The 23596-nt window shown below is 40.0% G+C and overlaps 1 protein-coding gene and 1 long non-coding RNA gene across 10 annotated transcripts in view; one reads left to right on the top strand and one right to left on the bottom strand.

Moving 5' to 3' along the window:
• LOC109145617 overlaps positions 1 to 23596 on the bottom strand; it is a 115373-nt gene that overhangs the window by 44087 nt on the left and 47690 nt on the right. The window contains exons 4-5 of one of the 2 annotated variants that reach the window (XR_002047094.2): positions 22781 to 22834; positions 12514 to 12824 (exon numbers count right to left, since the gene is read on the bottom strand). This is a non-coding gene — a long non-coding RNA (uncharacterized LOC109145617). Of the gene's footprint in view, positions 1 to 12513; positions 12825 to 22780; positions 22835 to 23596 lie in introns of those variants that run through there. The other variant, XR_002047093.3, reaches the window with a different exon arrangement.
• PDE5A (phosphodiesterase 5A) overlaps positions 1 to 23596 on the top strand; it is a 106493-nt gene that overhangs the window by 43192 nt on the left and 39705 nt on the right. Inside the window, exon 2 of one of the 8 annotated variants that reach the window (XM_010406437.4) lies at positions 4725 to 4827. The exons of 2 other annotated variants lie outside the window; for them this stretch is intronic. In XM_010406437.4, coding sequence (XP_010404739.1) covers positions 4745 to 4827 — 83 coding nt within the window. In that variant the 5' untranslated portion in view covers positions 4725 to 4744. Of the gene's footprint in view, positions 1 to 4724; positions 4828 to 11169; positions 11452 to 11736; positions 11845 to 11978; positions 12138 to 12300; positions 12464 to 23596 lie in introns of those variants that run through there. 5 more of the 8 variants (XM_019290098.3, XM_039550441.1, XM_039550442.1 and 2 more) reach the window with 5 other exon arrangements.

Genomic DNA, 23596 nt, shown 5'->3' with positions numbered 1-23596 from the left:
TTTTAATGCAATGTGCACACATCATTCCCTACCAGATTGCAGAGACAGACTTCACAGAGATAAAGACAACAGTATTAACTATGCGTTAACTTCATATCCCTCTTCAACAAATTTCTGTCTCATCCCCATGTCTCAAACATCTGTGAACAATTCTGCCAAAGCTCTGGAAGCTGGCTAGGAACTACCAGGCATCAGGGAAAACATTTGTGCTCTGGATAGCAGGGTGTGTGAATGGTACTGCTCATCTGCCTGTGGACTCCAGGCCAAGCCAGCTGTTTGACAGGACAAATTGGAAAGCAGATAGATGAGAGGCTCTCTGAGAGAGGCCATGGCACACCCCAAAACCAGCTTTTCTCCTTTCACTCCCCTGCTTTTATGCACTGCTCATACTGCTTCAGATATTTAACTTCTTTAATTTGATAAATGTTAATAAAGCAGCAAGTTGTCCTCCCAGCACTGAATTTTTTAATCATTTCTTTAGGCAGTGAGCTCACAGTCTGCTCCTTTGCCAGGGTCAGACAGCTCAGATTACACAGCCACCTTCCTGCATTAGCACCCAGGGATTTATGGAGAAAGTTTCTATTCTGCTTTGTAGTCAGTGAAAATCAACAAGACCAGCAGAACAACCAGCTTTGTTGTAATGCCGTGTTCTGAAGGGAACATTGTTTTTGATTACTCAAATGTTTTTACCTTCAATGGTTTTCTTTAAATGGCTTCATTTCATTGTGTTGTGCTTAGCTCACTGACTAATTTGCTCCGCTGAGGAAAGAAGTATCAGTTGTATATTTCTCATTTTTGAAATAAAAACAGATTAAGTTGAATTCAAATTACCCATTTTGCCAACAAGGAAGAACATAAATATTAAGAAAGCCTTCCTCATCAGTTTGAAAGCCTTTTCTTCTCTGTTTACAGCTCTTTTTATTTGAGCTCCGTGAACATTTGTGTGGGCAAAGCTGTGTTGGCATGAACCATACACAAGAGAGAATTTCGGGCCTGTAACAGAGTTGCTATCTCCGAATTAGATTCTTGATTAAATAAACCACATTTTGACAACCTTAGAGTTGCCTTCTAAAGGTCAAGACATTCAGCCAGAGAACAGAAACACTCTGTACAAAACACAAAGGCCTGGTCCGTGTCCCAAGGACCTTTGCTAAGCAGCACAGATCTGTGAGCACAACACAGCGAGATCAAAAGGGGAGCAACAAACCAGAAGCAGCAGCATGCATGGTCAGATAAAGATGACTCTCTGCTGCTATTGACTCGTGTCTCTGAGTGCTGCCAAAGAAGAGTTTCCTGAGGAAGGTGAGAATAGGAGAGGGTATTTTGCTCTTGCATTGGAGTGTAACGTATTTTCAAGCACTGGTGATGATACAAGAATGAAATAGAATATGGTGAAATGTGGTGAGAACACCAGAGACACCAGGAAAGAACTTTACCCTTGATCTGGAAGCTGGAAGGTCGATGTGCAGAGGGACATTTCTCCAATTCCTTCCAAAAGAAACTAAAACTAGGAGGGCAAAGTTAGGCAAGGTAAGAAAGTTAGCTAGTAAAGGCTGTCTCCCACTGTTCTTGCAGTAGTGGGTAAGACATGTGTGAGCTCGATGTTAGCAGATGGAAAGGAGCAAGAGAGCAGACATGAGTCCAGCCTGAAACAGGAGAGCTGTTTGCTCTGGGAGCATTAGTATAAATCCAGCTGCATTTTTTCTATTTGTATTTTGTGGCTGCCAGGTTTTTAAGTGAATCATATTAACACCTTCCTGGGACCGTGCAGAGGTACAGCTGAAGCTCCAGCACCAGCAGGATGCTGGTTCTCTGCTGCCTGGGTGCTGTCCCCTCCTGAGATGGTCATTGACATCCTGACTCTCGATGAAGGCATGAAGACTGTGTCTCTTTCCAACAGGACTCCTAATTTTTTCTTTGAGATATTCACAGTATTTTGTTATATTTATGTTTCCACTGAACGTACGTGATGCTGGCTAGTGAATTTGAAGGGTCCTGGAGCTGCAGGAACTGACAGATATTCAAAGACACAGATAAATACACTGATTTTTCTGTGTGATAAAAGATCTGAAAGATATTTCAGATGTTTCACACCCCCCCCCCCTTTTTTTATTAATTTTTAGTAAGAGCTTCAGAAATCATTTTGTATTACTACTCACGAGCATAACTCTTCAGAAACAGCAAGAATCCTGGGGGAATTTAAAAAAAAAAAAAAAAAAGAAGAAAGGAGCTCTGTTTTTGAATGAGGGAGGCTGTTTCAATCTGAAGCTTTCCTGCTGAGATGTGAAGTGACCAAGCTGTCCTAATGCTTCGAGCCACTTGGAATGGAAAACAGCCGCAACATGCAGGGACCCCTGAAGCAAGTAAGGCCTGTTAGCAAATGGAAACAATAGTACTGTGCACATTTCAGCTCGATGTTCAGCTGGGCTCTATCTGTGGTAAAATCTACTTTCTGCAAGTTTTTATGGCTGGAAAGCACTTGGGAGAACTTGCAGCATTCACTTTCAATTTTACCAGCCTGTTTAAGAACAACTTGTATTTATTTCCTTTCCTTATTAGTAACTATAAACATTATAGAATTCCAATTCCTGTTCGTTTTCTTTCTATAGATATATTTATATCCTTTTTTTGTTCTACACTTTCCATTCTAAATAATTCATACTCTAGCAAGCAATAGAATTACAAGATTACATGAATGCCAAGATGTGTCTTACCTGGTTGTAATATTAAACTCCACGAGTAAGTTAAAATTAACAATAGTCCATATAAAATCAATATCTTTTAACCTCACTAAAAATCCAAAACCACCAAGAAGACTGATTTGGTTTGTGCTGTTTTTTTCCTTTTGCTGGTTTTCATTCTGTATTCTCTTACCTCCCCTGAGTACTTTTAAATAGCAAAACTAAAATGGTCAGACTTTTATTCACACACAGAGATCAAGAAATTAAGAGTCAGACACTAAGTATTTAGAGGGAAGAGCTGTGATTTATCTTCCATAAAATAACAAAAATATTTTGCCTGGGACAGAAATGCTGGAAGAATAAATCAATCCACATCTGAAAGACAAACAGCAGATTAAAAGAAGATATAAATTTATCAAAAGAGCTACTCTGATCAATTAGCAATGACATGTTTGGTTTCCCTTATGCTGAAAGCATCTGTGGTGGCAAACATTTCCTGATTTACCCTGGGTTTTCAGGGCCTTAAAGTAAGAGCATAGGAAAAGATGTGATTTAGGGGGCCCGAAGTAGATGTTTTCCTGTTAACACAGAATGCAATCCTGTCAATACAAATTTAATCAGCTGTGAGGTTTTCTTCACAAAATCCATAATTCAGCTGTCACAGAAAAAATAGATTTTGGCAGTTCTAATCAAAAGGCACACACTGCAAATTTAGATAACACAGTATAAATGAATCTGAAGTCTGTGTAAATGTACTGAAGTCCAGTACTGCGATACTTCTCTGCCTATGTTTTTACCTGTTAATGTCACTGTACTGGCAGTGTGTAGGTAGCATAAAATTCTCATAAAACACAGAAGCTCTTCTACATCACCAACAAAGGAAAACAAAATGGCAGAGAAAGACTATGTCCCCCCCACACAAAATCCTGCTTTTCAGTCCATTTTGCACCTCTGTGACTCAGTCTCACATGGAAAGGAGGAAAACAGCAGGGAATGTGTATATGCTCAGTGCAGGATGAACTGAGAAGCCGGGCTGCAGCCTGCAAGCACTCAGCTGTCCTCGCAGGCTGGCCCATGCTGTGTCACTTTTCATTTCCTCAGGGGTGCTCGTATTACTATTTGAGCCATGAGAACACCACACAAACTTGTTTCCACATAAACATTTTACTCTGGAAATAAATAAAATTAAAGTAAATTCAATAAGCTCAAATAAAAACTAGGTTTTTTTCAAGGTTCTAAAAAGAGACCAGACTTAGAAGCCAGAAAGCAGGAATGTCAGGCACAGCCGGTAGCTCACAAGCAGCTGGAAGGAGTTTTAGGCTCATCAAGACTCTCCTTAGTATTGTTCCGTATTGGAACAGTTTAGCAAAATTATGTGCTTATTTCCATCCTGCTGTCCCCACATTCCTCACTCTTTCTGGCAGCTTTCATCTCACATGGTTTGATTCTCCCCTGGTCTAAAATCAACATGGAAGGCCTCAAAAGTGGGGTGCCACAGCAGTGAACAGGCAGGGATGAGCCAGCTACCTGTTTTCGGGGCTGAGTGGCTGAGGTTCTCCTTCAGCACGAACCCAGGCCAGCAGATCAGGCTGTGAGGTACACGCTGTTTTCAGATGCTCACATTATCCATTTGGGAGCAAAGGTGCCAAATGAGGTCTGCCACATTGTTGACAACACTCCTTCTGTCTCTCCTAGGACCCGGTACAAGCTGCCAGGAGTGAGTGTGGAACCCCTGTGGCTATAGAAAGATAGATTAAAAATCAGCTCCCTGGTGATTTAGAAGACTAAATGTAATACTAAACACAAGTGACTCACTTGATGTAGTTTTAGCTATGACATAAACTTTTTCTATAACCTAAGTCAAATCCCATAAACTTTCCATTTTGCTATAGACACCTGTAATACAAGACTAGCGACAATTATTGCTGTCCTCACTGATCTAATGGAGGGACAATGATTAATGAAAAAGCTCTATAGCGATGCAAATGATATCTGGATTCCAACAAAAATGGATTTAATTTGTCCCTTGTATTGGTTTTACAGCAGCACGTGAAGTACCAACTATGCTAAAGGCTGCAGAAACACATGGCCATGGACAGCCCCTGTCTCAGAAACCTAACGGTGTGCAACCTGCCAGCGATGAAATGTAAGTGGCAATTTCAGAAATGTAGCACCAAATGTGAAAAGATAGGTAGTTATCACAATTTGGACCCAGCAGCTCTTGTAGTACTAATTTCCTGAGAAACACAGCTTCATGTTTTCAGGAAGGCAGGTTGATGCTGACCCCAAGCTATTTGATGGGAGAATCTAAAGATCCATTTCACTGATTCACTCTAATAGTTTTCGTCTTGTATTTACCAGAGAGAAACTAGTTACCAAGTATCAAAAGGTTTTGAAAGCTCCAAGTGCTCACATAAGCCAAAGCTTTAAAAAGAGATGAGGAGGCATGAATAGGCACTGTGGGGAAAACCTCTCCATGAGATTGCTGCTGATTCGGGATCAGCAATGGTACATTGGGAATACTCTCATTCAGACTCCCTTGGCCAAACAAACGTCCACACCACAGATGACTCCAGGGATAGGTATGAAAACTGAAGGAGAACATAGCAGGATCCTGAGTACGCCACACCCCTCCAAAAAAAAAATCAAATGGGATAGACAGAAATAAACCCACACACCTGTTTAACAACCTCTTTTCAATCTGACTGTTCTCATACTTTTCTTCTTGAGTATAATTAAAATGCCATGCAAACCCATTATATTCATTTAGCAGTGCTGCAGTGACCCTTAGTCACAAGCTAATCCCTTACACATTTTCCTTTCATATTGTTCAGAACAGTGAAAATTTTGTGGTTATACCTTTAGGTCACAATATCAATGTTATGTTATCACTGTATTTACTGTTCAATTTGTTGTTGCTCTTTCACAATCAAAGATTAACATTTTCCTTTAATACCAGAATGTCTGTGCATTCCTAAAAAGCCCTGAAAACAATTTTTATGCCCACTGCATAATACTTCACCAGCTCTGTGCCACTAAAATTTTTCTCATGTGATCTATTAAAGCAGAAATTCGTATGTTCACTACTAAGATTCCAAAATATCAAGAAGTAAAATAATACCAGTTTAACAGGTACAAACCCTAAACCTCAGTAAGATAAAATTTAAAAGAACCAAACTAAGCAAAACATGTCTTGAAATTCCACATAAGATCCCCAAGACAGAGAAGAAGCAAGCATTGTTCCATTATTTAATAAGGAAATTGCAGATCATTTTGCCTGACATCAACGTCAGGGAAACTGATGGAAAGGCTGGTACAGGAAGAAATCAGTGTACAATTAAAGGATGATAGTACAATTAACGCCAGTCAACACAGAAAATTAGTTTTGTCAGGAATAAAAAAAAACTTCCTACTTTCCCATGAGACCACGAATTAGTTTGATATAGTAAACTCCTGTAAGATTTCATCACAACTCACAACTTTACAGGATTTTTGATAAAAGCCCCAGCAATGTATAGCATCAGTCTGATCCATACTAAATGGACCCAAATAATACTGAATGATCTGAAAAAAAAATAAAATTATTGATGGAAAAAGCTGCAAATTACAAAATGTTACACAGTTATAAATAACATGAAGGGCAGGCCCTTAATATAGACCAACTAAGAACACTTAGTGAGGTCTGGCCTATATTTTAACACTGAGAAATCTAAGTTTTTCATTAAAGGAACAAAGAAAATCAGTCTCGTTTGCAAGATAGAAAATTATTTTGGGAAAAGTCACTGTGGAAAGAAAGAAACAGAACTAGCGGGCCAAAACAGACACATTCTCAGAGCAAAGCGTAGGCAAAAGTTATTCTTATTGCCCAAGGTGGATTAAACAGTGACACAGGAGCTGGTGCTACTACACCTCTCTGTGGTTTCAGAAAGATCATTACAGGGACAATGTGCTGAAAAAACAGCTCCAGAAAACCAAGGGTTTTACTGAGAGAAATGATACTAATTTGTGATGATAGGGGGCCTTCAGAAACTCCAGCTGCTAGGTTAACGTGTGAGAAGTTCAACAGAGAATTGTGGTGTAGGAGTACATAGAAATGAAAGAGTGGATGCCCAAATAGCAGTGGTATGTTCTTGAAAAAAATCTGACTAATTTTTCATTTATATAGTTTGCCACTGAGTCTCCATCTCCAAACAACCACAACTAGGAAAACAAGCCCCTTATAATTTGACTCAATAATTATCTGTAAGACTAAATATAAACCAAATATAAACCAAATACTTCAATTCAAAATCACAATTACTAGAAAATGTACTAATAAGAGCAACCGCTAATTCAAAATTACTAAGTAATTGCAAAGAAGCTCTTGTAATTGCAAAGAAGCTCTTTAAAAATAAGCTAAGTATCATGTAAATAAAGAAAGGGTTTGGTATGCCTGAGAAGGGCCTGGAATGAAATCTGCCCTACAAATTTTCTACCTGCCCACTACCTCCTAAGGAAAATCCACCAAATCCTATGCATACATTATCCACCTACAGTTTCACCTACCTGCATCAAAACCCATCACTGCCCAGACCTGTGCCCTTCAGCAAGTCTGCACTAAGCTCGGTAAGGCCAAATACACACTGGAGGACAGGCACAGAATTTGGCATTGATAAATTGGAGAGACATACTGCAAGCACAGGATGAAATTAAAAATGTTCAAGAGCAAGAAAATGCAGTTAGGCAGAGGTAAACATAAACACAGGCAGCACCTGACTACATGGCAAGTATATGAAAAAAGGGAACAGAAAGTACAGAAGTCAACAACATCAAGCTGTTGCCAAGAAGGCATGAGCAAGGGTGACTGTATTAGCAGGAGCAGAGCTTGCAAGGAACCCAAAATACTCCTTCCACTTCACTGGGATTTGATCGGTGTTCAGTTGGATTACTTGATCCTAGCTTGCTGAGACACTGCAGGAATGGTAGAGACAATCTAGGGAATGCCCACAGTGAAAATGAATGATCAGAGGGCTGGAGAACATGATGCCCAAGGAAGAACTGAAAGATGTGGCACTACTTAGCTTAAGGGAGAGAAGGCTGAAAAAAAGAGAGAGACTTGCTAACAGCTTTCCAACTTATCCTGAGACTTCCAATAGAAATCAGGAAAAGTTACAATTTGAGCATACTGGCCGGTTTACACATCAAATGCTAATATGTTAAACTCAAATCCTAACTTACATTTTTCAGGAGATAAAGTCTGACAGTGTTTTCCAGACAAATGTCCATGTATTACAAACAGCTTTGAGAAGCTGCTGCTTTCCTGACGTGAACAATAATTTTGCCTGGTACTTTGATTGACGCAAATGCTCAATCACATTCAAATCAAAATAGGAGGAAGCTACTATTTTCCATGGCTTCCTGTAGGACATATCCACTGTTATCCCAGAGGAGAGGGTAGGTTATGCAACTGCTGAGCAGCTCTGGGGAAACATTTCCAGCAATTATTTGGAAAGGACTAAGAGAATAAACTTATAAGACATTCTCATAATTCAGTGTTTTCATCACTAAATAATGATTAGATTTTGAATGAATGGCATTTTGGTTGCTATTTCACTCTCCTTATGCAATGGAATGGAAGGGAAATGGAAACTTGCCTCACTAGTATTAGGATTCTTCCACTGTGTGTGTGTGAAAGTGCTGGCTAATAAAGAAGTGGAATAGTTTCCTCTGCCTTATCATATTCTAGCCTCACTGGCCATACAGTACAGTCCTAAACCTGATTTAGGAGCCAAAATGGACCAACTGTTTTCCAGATTTAAGAGATGGCAGAAAGATGGCCAATTCCCACTTTGTAGCAAAGCTAAATGCTGCTCCAATTCATCTAATGAATAAATCAGGCAAGTTAACAATGTTGACATCTGAAACCATTTTTTTTCTTCTTTTAAAGGGAAATGAAAAAGAATTATATTACTTTCAAATAAATTTAAATAGAGTTCTTTAATCATAAATTATCACATAACTACTTCTCCTTTGGTTACATACTTCCGTATTTATTCTTACTAATTATCCTGAGTTAGCAGCATTTCAAATTTATGTGCCTTGAGCAGACAAAAAAAATCCCCGCTTTTTTATCTCCTTACATGACAATATTTGCAAAACATCAGATGAAAGATTTCACCTAAATATTTTTTCCATCCACCAGTCCTGCAATAGCATGGCCTACTGATGGAAAAGCTTCCCAGCTTAAACACTAAGCTCTCAAGCGGCTTCTAAACTTGAACTGGACATTTTTACTTGTGTGTCATTACTACAAGGCCTTCTCAGGTTTAGAGCTACTCCACATCAATTCTATCTTCTGAGCTGTGGAAACAGACTGGAAAGCTGGGCGAGAGCTAAGATACATGGAGCTTTTTCAGAGCACTTTGGAAGCCAAAATTATGGAAGACTTTTTCCACTTTGAGCATTCGTTTTTTGTTATGCTTGGCCTTCATCCCCTCCTGTCACCTTAAAAATGAAAACAACATGTTCATTATTATTCATGGAAATTCATTGGATACGGAGAAGGTATCCCTTTTTCCCCCCAACTGTTCAATTTTTATTTCTTTTGGGAAAGTATATGCTATTCTTTGCTTGGGTAGCAATCCTTTGAACTGTTGCTTTGCCACTGACTTCACAGGAAGATAATAATTTGCATTGGCTTCACTGGTTCTTATCCGTAAGCTAAATAAGGGCCCCAGCAGCAGCAGCTGCACCCATGGGTCCCAGTTCCTTGGGACATGGAATACTGGGATGCTGGCTGCACCTCAGCTGGCCTGGCATTTAATGCTACATGTTTACAGTGCTCCTTGGTGCAACCTCTGTTCTTGACTGGGGCTTACTGGATGTTACCACAGGACAAATGCTTATTTCTATTAGTGCTACTCCTAATTACATGAAATGAGATGCTATCTATTGCAGCTGACATAATTGCATTGACCATTACCTTGTTATTCTCCTATGAGACAGAGAGAAAATACTATCTTACTTTTTAAATACCAGTAATTAAATTATATATTTGTATTTCTCCTTTTGTAAACAAACTCCTGCCTCCTTACAGAAAAGATATTTCCATGAGTTTGGTCCTTCTTGTTTTTCCTGTCTAGGTCACTTCTGATGATTCTGCAATTGCTTTTTGAGATTGGATGAGCAGTACTATGATCAATATTCCACATAAGACCATTCAGGGAATGGCATTTCAGTTACTTATACAATCTGCATTCTATAATTGTATGTTTTACATTACTGTTTTACTTCAGCATTTTAATATGGTGTCATTTTTCCAAAACCTCTGCCTAGCTTAGGAGCTTTAACTGCCATGTCTACTGTAGCCTCAGAACCCTTTTTCTGAAATGAAATGGTTAATGCAGAAATCTGTGATTTACCCAACGGGTTTATTTATTTTTTTCTAACATGCCACTCTTTCCAGGTTTTGGCACTAAACATCTGCTTCATTTATTGCCATGTTGTCTGTTCATGCAGTTTGCTTGGTAATTCTGTATTTCCCTGCTGAAAGATTTGTCTTTGCCTTGAACAGCAGCTTGACTCATGCTGCGTGTAACTGGCTTATGTTTTATCTTCACATTTGCTCTCCGGTCACCATGCACAACATTTCCCCTGAGATTCTCCTTATAACAGAGTAATATTCATGTAAAACCTCCCTTTCTGTGTGCCTCATATTACACACAAACTCTCACAGCCAAAAGACACGCGTGTCCAAGTGAGTGCTACACACAGATGTGACACAAAGACACAGAAGATAGAACTTTTCCCTTGAGCTCATGGACAGGCTCTTAAGGCCTTTGCTGTGAAGTTCCTGCTGCAGCCCCTTCTCAAGGTGCAGAATCCCACCTCTCTATATACAGGACATATATCTCTGTATCAGGAGTCTACAGTCACCTGAAAGGGGGTTAAGAGCAGCAGAAAACATTTCATACAATAGCTCTTAATTGACTACACAGGAGAATAACTTTCAAGACTCTGTATATTCCCTTCCTCTGAAACATTCTGCTATTTGTTATCTTACCTTCAAAGACACTGCACGTGTGGCAACACAGGAAGCCATTGTTATGCATCAGACTTTGTGAAAGGTGTATTGTGAATGCAGAACATAAATTATCATAGATGTGTGCACATGATAGAATGGAACTACAATACATGAAAGCGATGCTCAGTGTTAACCAAAATTTCAGTCACGGCTGTCTAATTTTGAGAAAGTAGAGGATGTGTGTTGAGCATCTTCAAAGCTAGACTGGGCTTATTCAGTGTCTAAAAGGGATCTAACAGCCGCACTGTAGGCATGAAGGACTGTAAAGCCAGGGCTTTAGTACTCATATCCAGGTTGAGGTCTGTCAGAGATCACACACTGACACCCGACAGCAGAACCCTCCGAACTGACACTCGATTTACCACTTTTTCGAAGCAGGCGGGGCCGCGGCGGAGGTGGAGCCGGCTCTGCTCGCTGCGGGACCGGCGGCCGGGCCGGAGATGCGCTGAGGTGCCGCGGGCTAGGCTTTCTGCTGCCCGCACACCTGGGAGCGGGGCGTAGGCGGGGGGTGGGAGCTCAGGGCACCGGCAGCTGGAAGCGGGCCGGGCCAGGGGAAAGTAGCGCCGGTAGCCGCGGCAGGAGGCGGCAGAGCGGCGGCGGGAGCATGGAGCGCTGCTCTCCCTCCCCGCCGGAGCAGGAAGCGGTGGAAGCGTGGCTGGACGATCACGGCGACTTCACCCGCTCTTACTTTGTTAGAAAAGCTACAAGGTAAGACCGGAGCGGCGGCGGATAGAGGCAGTTCCTTTCTTTCCACCAAAACCTCGTTCTTTTCCATTTCACTTTGCTGCCTCCAAAGAAAATAAAAAAGAAGCGACTCCCACCCCGCCCAGCCGCCCTCCCCCCCCCCCCCCCCCCCCCCCGACTCGAACGAGAAAGAACTGAAACCACCACGCAGCAGCTCGGCTGCCACCGAGGGGCACATGCGGCTCTTCCCCGCGGGCTCTCGCCTTCAGCCCCCGGCCCGCGGCCACTCTACGGCGGGGAGCGCCCGCTCGGCAAGGCGAGCCGCTCAGTGAAGCTGTCCCAGCCTCGGAGCTCCCTGCCTTAGACTTTTAGTTATTTGTGTTCTCCTCGGTTCAAAACAGACATGGTCAACTTCTCGTGAGTAGCAAGCAACTATGTATTTCCCCGCCCTGCGAAGTAGGTAGAAGCCTCAAAGGGCATCTGCTATCTCGGGGAGGGCGGGTTGTGTCAGTACTTAGTCATCTCAAAACAAAGCGCTGCTCTTCAAGAGCTCCGTCACCCTGTGGGTTCGTCACCTTTTTTGACATGAGGGCGGCCCCCGGAGCGGCGAGGGCTACGGGTTAAGTGCCGAGGGAGCTGACGAGCCGTGCGCGGTACATTCGAGACCGGAGCTCCTCCCGAGGAGGAGGGCGCAGAGCCCGTCCAGCCGGGTGAGCGCCTCTGGGACGCTGCGCCTTCCCCCGGGAGGGAGGCGGGGGTGCAGCCCGGGCAGGGCGGTGGGCAGGGAGGGATCCCTGCCCGGATGAGCGGGGTGCAGCGCCGGGCAAGGAGGGATCGCTGCCCGGGGAGCGGGCGCGCTGCCGGCAGGGGGCGGCGCGGGGCCGGTGGGCGCCGCCGCTGCTCTGGGGCGGCTGCTCCGCGCTCGCCCCTTCTCGGTGCCGGTTCCTGCGAAGAACCCAATATTGAGGACCTGAAGAGCTCGTCTGGGCATTTCCCCCCCTTGGCTTGACATGCTGCCTTTTGGAGATAAGACGAGGTATTTGCTCACTGTTGTCACACACTTCAACAGCGGGACTTCAAGTTGAATTGGAATAAATTCGGCTATTTTTAGAAGTGGGGTCAGGTTTCCATTTTGAATATTTTCCGATAAACAAAGCAGTGGGGATACAGAGCCCGGGCGATCTGCAGTATATCTTAGCGGGAGCTCGGGTTAGTAAGTCTTGCGGTTGGCTCCTCGGACGCGCCGTCTCCGCGGGCTCGCTTGCTCCTCTCTCCGCTGCGCTCCCGCTCCCGAGCCGCTCGCACCATCTGCTCACCGCTGCTGGTTTGCTTCTTTCCCGAGTCACTTAGCAGGGATGGATGCATTCTGAATGAGGTTTTGCTGCTGCTGCTCCTCTCTGCATGGGATGGGGCGGTAAGAAGAGAAATCCCCATTAATAATTGACTCGCCAAGAGCTAGAAAGCTTCAGGGGTCACCTGCTTGCTTGTGACCATCTGTCAGGCAGTTCCCTTTCTTCTGCTGCTGCTTCCTTAGGTTCATTTAAGAGGAAGAAAAAAATGCCTTTAGAAATGTCTTTTAAATGTTAGTTTGTTTTTTGGTTTTTTTTTTTTTTAAGGCTGTGAATAGGTGCAGGATGTATAGATGGAAGTAGTTAAAACCTTGATGCTCTCCAGAACACTAGTGCATGGTGTGGCACTGAAGGGCAGCTTGTTTGCCCAGGAAATAGGGTGTTAGCAGGTTTGAGAAGTAGCATTTTCCTAGTTCAGCCTGTCACACTTTCTTTGGAAACTGGATGTAGTATTGGACAAATAGGAATACTAATTAATAGTAACCACTGTGTCAGATTTCTTTTACCCATGGGCAGGTTCGGTTAGACTTTTTTTTTTTTTCATGCTGAGGCACAGTTTTGTGTTTGTACCATTCTGAAAAAGGCAGTAGTTCAGAAAACGCAATTCAGTCGAGTCTCCGTGATGGCGATGCCTCTGCAGTTAGAGATGGGTTTGCAGGAAAACTGTTGACTTTTGAGTCCTTGCTTGGCAACAATTCTGTGATGTTTTTGAAATGATGGAAACATTGCAATTGTCTCAAAACTCTCTTCTCTGCTGTCTTGCATGGAATGTTTTTTAGTCCTTATTGTATAAATAGAAAACTATATATAATAAGGAATACCTATTTTATGTGTAAGTTTGTATTTGAAAAGACAAATGACAAATTACTTGACTATGTGAGTTCAAAGATGATAGCATGTAGAGCTAAGTAGTTTGAAAGAACTGCTGTACTTTGTAAAGAGGTTTAATGCTTCACTTGGTAGTGTTATTTAGAGCTTGAAAAGAGAAAACTATAACATCTAATACCATGCTTTGTTTTAGCTGAATCTTTGTAGAGCAGCTAACACTGAACAAAGACTATGCTGTTAATGTTTTGCTACTTAGCATTATATTTACTCCCTGAAGTAAAGCAGTGTTCCTTGAGCTAGTTTCAACTCTCTTCTAATCAGAATTTACTGCTTCTCTTTTTTTTTTTTTTTTGTTTTGTTTCATAATATACCAAAGTTCTCACAGATCCTGAAAGCAATAGACCAAGAAGTTAGTTAATTTAGTATCTTGCTGAGCGCAGAGGCATATTCAGCTGCACGTTGTGAGGCACAATTGCTAATGGATAGTTTCTGTATCTGTTTCTCAAATATTTCTGCATAGGAATAGAAAAAGATCACCAGCTCCATCACTTATGACTGTATCATACCAGCCGTATTAATGATCATATTAATGAGCTTTGAGTTAGAACCTAATTTAACAATTTTATAATGAGTGTGGAATAGTTCATTTATTTTTTTTCTCCAATTAATTAATTCCCTCAGTGTTTTATATGGTAGTTCTGTCAGTAATTTCCACACACAAAGAAGTTTTAGTTAGGTGTCTAAATAATACTTATAATATGTATGCTTTGTGTGGTGTTACACCTGCAGATTTTTTAAAGTATGGGGTTAGGGTCCTTATCTCATATAATTGAATAGTTGCCCCCGATCCAGTTTGCATAGGGCAGTTTGGTATCAGTATCTGTTGTCATGGTTTAAATAAAAATTGTATTTTCTGGCAAGGTGGCACTTTAAAACGTGTTTCTTTCTATTCACAATTTGTTCATAAAATGACAACTGTTGAAGTCACTGTGTTCCCCAGTCTGTTCTGGATTCTTGCAGAGAAGGGCTGCAGGTCTGCTTAACAGGTGTGCACCTGCATTCCTGTCTGCCCTACAATGTGTTGTACAAGATGAGCACATTCCAAGGGCTTACACCTCGTATTTTGATCTGCAATGCCTCGAGGTTGGTAGTGTCTGCAGGAAGGCCACATCCTGGCCTCTTTCCAGGCTGGGCTGGCTTTATGGATATTCTCTGATAACACTGCATTGATTGAACTCCACCTGTGCAGTGCGAGGCTACAATTCTACTTTAAATCCTTCCTCCTTTGAGTAGGTGAACAAACTGGGATCCCATGAGTAGGAAGGTATGGAATCACTTATTTATTACTTTATTTCGTCCCAGGGAGACGAGTGCTATGTGGAGACAATATAAATAGCTGTTATCCATGAGGTGCTGTTCCAGGATGATCAAAGTGCAGCACAACAAATGGGAAGTGTGTCACCAGCACACTCGGGGACGAGATGAATTTGGTTCACTCAGTGAGACTGTACTGGCTGACAAAACTTCTGGCTGGAGTTTGGTACTGCACACCTAAGGGTCATGAGTTTTTAAATGCCAAGCTCTGACAAAATTTAAGCTTTTTTTTTTTCCCCAGCTCTTGTTGTTTTTCCCCTTCCAAAGTTTTCGAATTGTCTATCATATTCTGGCTTTCCAGAAGCAGAAACATTTTCAAGTAAGGCAATTCTTCTTTGTTTCTACAACTATAGTTGTTCTAACTAGATGCTATAAAGGTGTAGTCTGCAGGTTTTTGGGGGTTTTTTGGTCACATTTATGGCTAAATTCATTACCCTTTTTGTCTTCCTGAAGTTTTATCTTTTTATGTTCTTTTAAAAAAAAACAAGCCATGCATTGCCATGCTCAAACATCGCACTTAATTCAACCCACTATGGAATATTTCTGTATTTCTGACTTCCTGTTTGTCCCTACTTTTAAAAATACAGGAGTGATTCTCTCTTAGTGCTCTTTGCACTCAGAAGACTGCCAAAACAGCCAAGGTAAAATTTCTCCTCTCGATTAGAGGTAACTGCATTGTTACAGGCAGTTTTTGTCTGATTCCCTAAAAGTATGGTGTGACGAAAACAAATTATTGACCCAAATCTTGTATGCCTTTCAGTGGAAATAAGATTATTTTGTTATAAGTACATCTTGGCTTATTAGCAGGTTTGAGAAATATTTACAAATGAATTTAGGTGGGGTTGTATTTGGAAAAATAAATGTCCTTAACAGCATGGTATTTCACAGTGCTTCACTGAGGATTCCAGAACTGATGTTTACTGGGAAACTGTGCTAAAATTCAGATATTGCATTACTTGAATATATCAATTACATTCATTACTTTCAAAAAACTCAAGCACAGTTGTTTGGGGTTTTTTTTTTTTCTTCTTGATGGCTGGTGGACAATCAATCTGTAATGTACTGCCTGCGGTACTACATTACTCAGGACATTTGCCTTCCAGTCTCTGTCTAGAGGACTTTTAAAAACGTTGTTCAGTTTGAGCCAGCTATCTGAAGTGTCGTAATATTACGTGTCATATGCATTCTGTGCATTGGGAATGCATGTGTGCTTAAATTTTTGTAATTGAATGAAAATTCTGATTTTCAAAGAGCTGTTGGAGGTTTTCTGCACTGAAATGTGCTGTGGCCTATGTTTTTCTTTAAAAGGTATTGCATACAAAAAACGTAATAATCCTAAAAATGCACAGGTATGAGTCATATGCACTCCTAACATGACCTTGGTAAGTGGACAGTGGGCTTTGAACTTCCATGATTGATTCAACAGCTTTCTACTGGGGGCATAGAATCCTGTGCTGATGGTTGGCATATGCTGAAAGGGTGCTTGCTTTTCTAAGTTACCCAGCGTGAAGCATTTACAAGAGGGCTGCAAACCCACTGATTCTTGGGACCATGGCTTGAAAACCACAGGAAGCAGTGGTGTCAATGCAGGGGATCAGAGTATTTTCTCCCACCTACTTGGTTTTATTGGATGTTTACTGAGCTTTTCTGAGAACTGAGTACAGGAAAAAAAAAATCAATTTCTGTGAAATCTTGGAAAGTTTTCTTGTTGGTGTAATGATGTTCATAGTTATGCCACTTATAAATAATGTATCCATATCCTCCCTTATGCCTTTCTTGATAACAGCAAAGTTTTAAGATCATCCCAAAATATTTTTAACTACTGATGCAAAAAGCATTCAGGAAGGTAAGGAATGTTACCCGTATTCATCAAGTTGTAAACGTGATTGAGTACTTCTGGCATTTGTTGTTGGAAATGAAGTGAGGTGTGTGCTGGAGTATTTTGGAAACAATCTCTTAAACAGCAATTACTGCAGACTGAAGAAATTGTCATTTGAGAAACGATAAGAAACCACTTACTAGCAATTTACATCTTAAATTCCCCCAAAGCTCTAAACTGAACTTCTACACAGAATTTTTGGTGTGAAGATGAACTAGTTAGCAGAAACTGAGAGGCTACAAGGAGAATGTGCTTTTACTCAGTTCTGCTTGCCCTAGGTGATAAAGAAACAAACAGGTTTGCACAATACATTAATTAAAATACACTGGTAAACCTTAGAGGATGGGTAGAAAGTAAGATGGAGTGAAGTACTCTGACAGTTAACATCCCTTTTTGCCTCCTTCTGTTTCAGGGTAACTACTACCATATAACAGTATAGTTTTGATAATGCCAATAGGCATTGAAATCTCATTTCCATCGTTGGGTGGTTTTTTGGCTGTAACTGGGCAGATTTTAGAGAACAGGGTCAAATTTCTGGCAACTGGGGAGAAAAGTGGAGCTGAGGCATATATTGCCACTGCAGAAGACTCAAGAAAGTTCAATATTTCTTTGATTTCTAAATTGTAGAGGTTCATGCAAGTTCTGTGTTAGGTATCTGCTGCAGAATCCTCTTGTGAGGAGGATTTAGGCAATACATTCTTGACTTGAACTAATATGCTACCACCTATTATCATTTTCCCCATTAAAGCATTTTGGTTTTGTCGTGGAAAAAATACATTTAATAAAACCACAGTATAGAAGCATTTATCTTCCTTACTGGCAAAGAAACATACATAAATTTACATGGAATACTTTCTCATTTATATGATTTACTTGAAGAAAACTATATTAAAAAAAAAGGTTTTAAATACAAAAGGAGCTATTTGTGAAGTGCCAGAAAAGAAGCCCATCTCAAATAGCCCTCGTGGATAACACAATGGTTGTGATTTCACATTGGGTCTGGCACTGAAAATATAGCCACAAAATATATTTGCTTAGTAAAGGATATATCTTTTCCCACTTATTTGTGCATTATGGAGAGCTCACCCCAGCAGAGAGAGCCGTCCCAGAGCCTCTGCACCACTTAAGTCATACTTAACCCCTGGTTTAGGAATTTAAGGGGAACTGAAGTTGTGCTGAAAGCTTAGGTGAGGTCTCCAAGCAGGTGTGACCTTACCTCGTAATCCATCTTTCACTAAAAGTATTGATATTGCTTTCCACAACAAAATCATTTGGTACCTACTTATTTTTAATTTTTTTTTTTTTTTTTTTTTTTTTTTTTTTCGTTTGGGGCAAGAAGCAAACATATAGAGGAGAAATAAAGGTCATGTTTTAGAATTTGAACTTTAATCCCTGAGGATTTATTCTGTCTTTCTTTATAGTGCAAATAGAAAGTCTCTTCTGTGGAGGAAAGGATTCTTGTAAAAAGTGAAGCTTGCATTTAGGTTATTAAAGAAAACTTGAAAATAGCCAAGAATAGCCTGTCAGTGTTAGTTTTCCAATTTGAGTACTTTTGCTACAAATAATAAAGCAACCTCTGCCCTCTATTAAAAAGAGCATTTAGACAAGATTAAAATTTCATCATTCTAAAAAGTTATTTCTGTCTCTCATGAGCATAGTTTGAATCAAGAATTCATGTTCTAAATTAAGAACTGTATTCAAACAGAAGTCATTTGTACCACTTGAAATGTTTAAAGCTAAATGTATGCTAATATATTTGACCAAGTTGGGCTAAAAAACTGGCAGTGTCATACTTCATATTCCAGAACTGCTTGCCTACCACTGTGAGAAATGGCATCTCCACTAACTATAATTGGGAAGGGTTTAAGAAAAAACAACTATTGTTTTTGTAAATCTCCTCTTTTAGTCAGTTTGAAAACACTTCTGTCAGTTTACTGTTTCCATCTAGTGAGGCCTTATACAATTTATTTAAATATTTTCACTGCTAGGAAAGAGACAAAACCACTTAGAATGTGACTGTGAAATAGGACGTGCTAGAAAGAAAATGGGAAGGCAAGTGTAATATCCAAATGGCTTTGCATTTCAAACTCATTTGCTAAAACATAATAGTTTTAGAGTTTTTGCTAATGCTTCAAATGATTTCCATGTCTAAATTATGTCAAGATGCTGGAGAGAAATTCGAAGACATCTAGTGGTTATTTTATGGAAGGCAATTGAGAAACTAGTTACGAAGTTCAGCTTGAAATATTGTTGATTTCAACACTGGCAGGGTTAGGCCACAGGAATTCAGACACTTGAAAGCTGGCATTTTCTAGCTGGCAAGTTTGTAATCCCTCTCTTAAAGTGTGTTATCAGTAACTGTTGGTTTGAATGAAAAATTAGCAGAACAGACCATGCAACTACTAAAACATTACGCATTGTATATATGAATGGTTTGAGAGCAACAGAAAATGGGGAATTATTTGTTGTTTCACTGGAAGCTTCTTATCGCTGTGTTCTGTTACAGAACTGCAAGTGTTATGCATTCTTTGTGCAAGATAAGTAACATACAGTTTTTACTGTCACTGTTGCATCTCAGTGTTACCTTTGCATTCTGTTTTTTGCACATTTTCTCCAAAGGTGCCAAGCAGTTGTGCTGAACGGTCACATTGGTGTGTTCTTACATAGGCATCGTGGTTATATATGTGTAAACAAGACAATCACAATCTGGCTGTTAATATTTAAACATCTTCACTGGGTTGGGGTTCTTTTTGAGAAGTCTGCTGTGTACTTTGAAGATAATCACAGTGAAGCAAAGATGGGTACAATAAATTATTTAATATTCCCAGTGTATGAGTAGAATAGTGATTAGTGTTGTCAGTGTGATTTGATGCATATGGCACAGGAAATACAGCAAGGTTCTCTTCAGCTCTACTTGTGCCCTTCTGCATGACCTGGCTCAAGACGTGTTGCCTGTGTTTTCTCAACCATCTTTCATCATGATTTTCTATTTTTATTGCCTATAAATACTGAAAACTTCATGCTCTAGGGACAGGTCTACCTTCTGTGCAGCATTTAACAAGTTGGGGCCAAAGGAGTCTTTCTTAATTCCCCTGAAGCGCACAAGGTCTTGTGAACTGCAGATTATGTGTGCTTGTATATAAGCAGTGATAGAGGGAAGAACCATGCCATTTTTTTTTCTTCAATGTTTTGCCTGCCATTGCATTTTTATCCTCTTCTTAGCACTGTCTCTTCAAGATTTCTCTCCCATTTTGTCGTCTGCTGATGAAGTCACCAGCCAAATTCAGCTGTCACTGCTGTCATGTTTTATAGAGGAAAGATCGGATTTGGCTGATAGAAAGGACTAAAAAATGGTTACTTCATATTCTACTATTCCTGTTCATGAACTCTGGGATAAATTACAGCTTTCTTGAGTGAAGGTTCATATTAAAGGATCATATTGCAGTAAAGGAGTCATGCAGGTCATGAGGAATAGATGCTGTAACTCCTAAACATGCAGTGATTGCCACGGTGGGATAGAGACACTGCGTCAAGTTTAACTGTCTGCATGGATCACTATGGATCCGTATCTGCTCCTGCAACTTCTAAACTACAGCCAGGTCTTGTCCTTACAGTCAGCTCTTGACAATGCCAATGCTTCCTGAATACTGTTCACATGAATAGTCACAAGTGTTTGTTTCTTCCTGCAGTCCTTTCAAAATGACATCTTAATTGTACATGGCACTCATTGCTAATTTCCAGGAACCTCACTTGTGGCTCAGGACATGTCTGGTGTCAGATATCTGCTGAGCTAATTCTGTGCTATGAGACTACTTGTGTTGGTCATAATACCCTTCTTGTCATGCATTGTTAAATAGGACTGAGTGTCAACAAGCAAATTAATGTCAAGACACTGAGAGATTTTAAATAGAGTTAGAATACGTCAGCTCATGCGAAATGCTGGTTCTTTCACCCGTGTGTGTAACTGGGTGAGTAAAAGGAGCTAAATAGTTTCCTTGTTAGAAGAGGCATTTGGTAAAGGTCACTGAACACTGTTCTTTTTCCAGTTGAATCTGAATGGCTTTCCTGTTGCTCAAAGTAAAATGCTTAAATGGTTTGAAGTTGAAAACGATGCTTTAACCAGTTTAGTTAAGGGTTTGTTGTTAATCTAAAGAGCTTTCTGAGAATCACACACTATGTTGGCAAGTTACTGAACCATCATCCAAGAGACATTAAAGGACAAGAATATCTTACTCATAATTATGCAGCTCCACGTATAGTTCTGTTCAATGTTTAAGAGCTTCATAAAGCGTGCAGATACCCAACAAGTAGTCAGTTCTTGTTAAACTTAATTCCTTTCATGTGAAAGGTTTTTCAGCTATGGTCCACATCCCTCAATAACCTTCATAAGAAATGTATGCTTATTTTACGCAGTAAAAAAGCAAGAGGGTAAAAAATTAATAATCTCACGGCCACCTGTTTGAGAACAGGTATTAGAATTCAGAGTACATTGTTCTTACTGATTGCTACTCCTACACCATTAAGGCCTGGGGAAATCATAGAACAACACTGCAGAATAAATAAAATGACAGGTTTCAACTGATCAAATTTCTGCTTTAGCTTTTGCTTTATGCATGAAGGGTACAGGATTATTTCTCTGCCTTGCATCTTGTATCAACACATCCATGTATGAAAATTCAGTGTAAATCAGGAGAAGGGAAAATGATAGCTTTTTATATTCTCCTTTCCTCAGGAGTAAGTAAGCAGTGAATCAGATTGCTCTGCAAATTGCTGTTGCCCAACAACAGTACAGGCTCATGCCTGTGCATTTTCAATTACATGGCTTCTGGGCCTCATCATTTGTTGGAGAACGCCCTCCATCTGGTACTATGTTATTACTGTGACTTTTCGATCTTACCTTCCATTAATGCCAGTCCTCAGTGCTCAGAAATCAAGTCAGCACACACATGAATCTGGGTCAAGCCACCAATCTTCTTTAAAACTATCAATTATTCTATACCTACCTTCTTGTGTCTGAGGTTTAAAGGCATCCAGCTGGCATTTTCAGGTTCTTTTCTGCAGCCTTAGTTCTAGACGGTAGTTTTGTTTTGGAGAAGCTAAAATTTCCACGTAATTTTTTATTTTGAGGAGATCAGAGTAAAACAAAAAGGAGCCCTATATAACACATGTGCTGACAAGAGTTACCAGCACTGATTTTAGAGATTGTACTGTATTTACATACAGATTTTTGTATCTTTAGCTTTTTAATTTTCTTCAGGATATTTTTGGTCATTTTAATCAAAAATTTTTACTCTTTCTCATTCAGTTAAATAAATGAAAATTCCAAGTGCTACCAAGTGCTAGCTTCTTATTTTGACTCTCACTGAAACAGCTTTTGCAAATGTGACACTGTCCTATGCAAATCATATTATGCATTGCACTAATAAATGGTCACAGTCTCCACATGTAATGTTTATCCTGTTTAAGTACTGTAAAGTGATATTGTTAAAGTCAAATTTCTAATAATAAGTTAATTTTTCTTTGCTTCAGTGCAAGAAACACTTGGCTAAAGTAACTCCACAAAAAATTGGCATCACTGCTTTAATAAAGAACAATCATTGGTAGTTTTTAATAATTCAGCTTTTTATAGTATGTTTGCCTACAGTTGAGGTCTCCACAGGATATGTGATTGAAAAAACTCTTTCAAACTTTCCTAACAGAAGTCAAATAAGTTTGCTTTTGTGAATGGCTTGCTATTAAAAATAATATTGTTGGACTTTAGATTTTAATTGATCACTTTGCTTTGAATTAATGGTTAATTGTGCTTGCAGTATTGCATCCTACAACAAAGATAAATCGTGCTGTAAGGAAAATAAGATTGTTGTACAGTGCTTTTCATATGTAACGTACACCAATGTGTGTAACTGATCAGTGGCTGACTAACCTGACTCAGTTCCATGGTTTCATTCAGCTTCACTCTCAGAATTCCTGTGGTCTGCTGAAAAAATAAAAAATATCCCAAATTTAAAACATGACCACCATGAAAGGTTTCCAAAAGATCAGACTTGTTAATAGGATTTTTGCTGTTCCTAGGCTCATATGTTATGTAATACAGCAAAAACCCATTTCTTCTGAGAGTAGGGCATGTGCTGTGAGGAGTCATCAGCGCTGAGCAAGTGAAACAAAAAGCCCTGTGTATAAAAAAATCCAACCAAATAAAAGACAAAAAGAAACCCGAACAAAAACCCCTCCAATTTTGAAAAAGAAAATATTATAGTGATAAAAAAAGTATATTAATGTTATGACAATATACTGTATTTAGTGAGGACATTATTAAGGCTGGCTTCCTCATACTAAGTTAATTTGAGAAACACGGTTAAATACTAGAGATGCATGGTATTTTTTAATTGGTGATGAACTCTTAAAAATACAATTTTAGGGTTATTCAGTATTTGGGGTTGAGTTAGACAATGAGCGTCATCTGCAAGGAAAGGAAATAGGGGAGATGCATGAAAACAGTCTGTTCTTTCACTATTTTGAAGGGGGTTGAATTGGAAATATTCACATTTCCTTGACGGTTTTTAAACAAAACTTTTATGCTTTGAGTCCAACCAGCATTTTTTATTAACTTGGAGGGCAGGGGAAGCTTACTTAAAAACAGTATATTGGCAACAGAAAAATAGGAAGGGCTTCAGGTGATTGACAGAGAGAATTAAAGTTCAAAATTATCTTTTTAGAGGTTAGGAACAGAAAGTTTTGT

This window comes from Corvus cornix, chromosome 4 (assembly GCF_000738735.6).
Source record: "Corvus cornix cornix isolate S_Up_H32 chromosome 4, ASM73873v5, whole genome shotgun sequence".
Taxonomy (NCBI): domain Eukaryota; kingdom Metazoa; phylum Chordata; class Aves; order Passeriformes; family Corvidae; genus Corvus; species Corvus cornix.
This window is presented reverse-complemented; position numbering and strand designations above follow the sequence as displayed.